Below are 2,704 nucleotides of genomic sequence, written 5' to 3' on the forward strand. Positions count from 1 at the left end.
TTTCTCCATTTGCTTCCAGCTTTCTCCAGGTAGAGAATAAGTATTTTTATTTACAAAAATGACCTAAGTTGTTTTCTCTGTCTAGATTAAAATGTACGTGCAAATGAGACATATGAGAAAAGTACTATCTTTTCCAGATATCGCTGATGTTATATTGGATATTAGGTGAATACAAAACTCTTCAACCAAAGCCTTCATCCCTTTAGTTAAGTCCAGAGCAGCCTGTCTGGGTTACATGTATGTCTGAGCTCATGCAGCCAAATAAGAAACACACACACTTGGTTAAAATGTTTAAAGAGATGAAGGAGAAGGGAAGACAAGCCCTCTGCTTGGATATTATGAGAGGAGAAAACCAAGGCTCAAACATAGATTTTTTTTTTAAAGAATTGAATTGGACCCAGTGACATCAACAGGAGGTGTCTGGGGGCAAAGAGAATGGAAAGGGGAGAAAAAAATCAAGACAACTCAAATTTAAGTTAAAATAGAAAGGAAGGGGGTCCAAAGCGAGGAAGGAGAAGTGGAGGGGACCAAGAAACGGGAGAGAGAGACTCAGGAAGGAGAAGAACAAGAAAATAACATTTTGAGCAGCCTTGGAACTCTCTGTATAACTTCAGGAAGGGAGAGTTTGTAAAACCAGGTCCTACTGGTTTTGTTGTATGTCTTATGGATGATTTTTTAACACTAAAATAAAAACGTTTGGCAGACAGGATAGAATCAACATGGCAGTTTATTTATGTCCCTGTTCTGATGAACATCAGGGGGCTTTTGAGAAGCATTTGAGAACATTGGCAACTTTATGTTAATTCATGTTTGTTCTGCCCCTCCATGCCTTCATCTTTCTGTTACTTTCTCTCTGTTCTTCCTTATTCACCAAACCCATCCAAGGCATTCAGGCATATTAATTACTTCCTGAAATACGCGGCTCAAGTGTGTGTTCCACCAGCAGTGCGATAGTAGCACGTCCACATTGTCCTTTAAGAATGAGAAGTCATTCTGGGGCACCGCTCTTCCCACGCTCCGGGCCCACACACACAGCCCCACTCCATCAAAGGAGCCCTGCTGCCTGCCCACCCACCCGGGGTGCTTTCTGGCTTGCAGTCCTCTTGGCAGACATGAGGCAACGATCGCTCCCGTTCTTCACCAGCCTTCTCCTTGTGGCTCTGCTGTTTCCAGGTAAAATGGAAAAGTGACCCAGGCGTGGGTGCTAGAATCTCTCTGCAATGGTCATCTGGGGTATGGGAGTTCAGGCTGGGCAGGGAGAGACGAAGTCCTGGGAGCACACATTCCTGGTGGAGCTTTGGGTCTCTGAACTGGGTTCATAAATGGCACTCTGAATTGGCTGATGGCACTTGCTTCCCAGGGGAGAGGGTCCCACCCCGACTCCATTTTCTTATCCTTTTAACATTCCCCTTTCCCTTACAGAGAAGAATATTCCTTACAGAGAAGAATATTACATTTTAGGGAATCTTAACAACTGCATTCGTGACACTTGAAATAAATTCTCTGGCTGCGCTGGCTTTGAGGAGGTGCTCAGACTCACTGTTCAGGGCATACATTTCTTACATATCATTCACCTTCTCCTCTCTCTACACACAGGTGCATACAACACATGTGCACAAATGTGCACACACATGGAACACTAGCATCCCTCCCAACTCCCCCACCCAGTCACCCACACTCACTCACCTGGTAGAGTGTAGGTACCTCATGCTGACGGGTCTTCCAGGTGGAGGCCTCAGAGCACCTTCAGCCATGTGTTTCCACTTGCACAGGATTGTCCCAAGCCAGACATGTTAACCACTCAGCCACCGAGGCTCTCAGAGAACTCCGGGAAGGAGCCACTGGGCGAGGCACAAACGGGTCTCAGCTGCTACACCACCCAGTGAAACGGGACCTCATAATACGGCGCATCCCCCCTTACCAAGGTGAGTCGGGGGCCAACACGGGAAACAAGTGCATCCACTGGGGAGATGTAAAGGGAACAAATGGATGGGAAGGTGTCTGTGCTGGTCGGGGCGGGTGAGCAGTCATCGTTTGAGGAAGACATGGTGTGGGTGCGTTGGGCTGCCCTGCCAGTCAGGGAGGCCCCGGGGTCTCACAGCTTCCCCTGGGGCTGGATCACTGAGGGCCTCGTGGAACATGGAAGTTTTGAGGGACCAAAAGGCAAATTATCTGAGGCCACGTCTAATTGCTGACGTCCTCCAAGAACAGGAGCCAGAGGAGACACTGGTGGAAACGTGGCTTCGCACCGGGTTGCAACCCCATGCCGTTAGCTCTGGAGGTCGTTCCACCCCACAGGAATTTACTGAATACCTGCTGAGTGCCAGGTGCCCATTGCAGTCTGGAAAATGCTTCCCGAGGATGGGGGCAGAGAATAGACTGTATTGTCAGTCTACTTAGGCGAGGGGGTAGCAGGAAATTTCAAGGGACAATTGAGTCTCCAGCCACCCTTCTGGACTCTTCCAGAAGGGCCAGGCTTCTGGTCAGCCCCCAAACCCCCGGACAGGACCAATTACAAATCCAGAAGCGCCTGGAGGAGCCTGTAGTTTCCAAGATGCTTCTTTAACCCCAAGCTCTTTGCTGATCGTAAGACAGGGAGAACTAGGTTAGCAGCTCAGTGAGCAAGGGTAAGAAAGACAGGAGGGTGTTGGCAAATTGCTGTGACGTCCAGCAAATAAAGTCCTGCCGAATTTGACACCTGCAG

General features: G+C 48.6%; 1 protein-coding gene across 1 annotated transcript in view; it reads left to right on the plus strand.

Annotated features, from left to right (window-relative positions):
* The first annotated feature begins 980 nt into the window (after positions 1-980).
* The window catches only part of LOC105525260, a 5,729-nt gene continuing 4,005 nt past the window's right edge, over positions 981-2,704 (plus strand). The window contains exons 1-2 of the mRNA XM_011960814.1: positions 981-1,173; positions 1,773-1,925. Coding sequence (XP_011816204.1) covers positions 981-1,173; positions 1,773-1,925 — 346 coding nt within the window. The remainder of the gene's footprint in view (positions 1,174-1,772; positions 1,926-2,704) is intronic.

Source organism: Colobus angolensis, unplaced genomic scaffold, assembly GCF_000951035.1.
Source record: "Colobus angolensis palliatus isolate OR3802 unplaced genomic scaffold, Cang.pa_1.0 Scaffold525, whole genome shotgun sequence".
Taxonomy (NCBI): Eukaryota; Metazoa; Chordata; class Mammalia; order Primates; family Cercopithecidae; genus Colobus; species Colobus angolensis.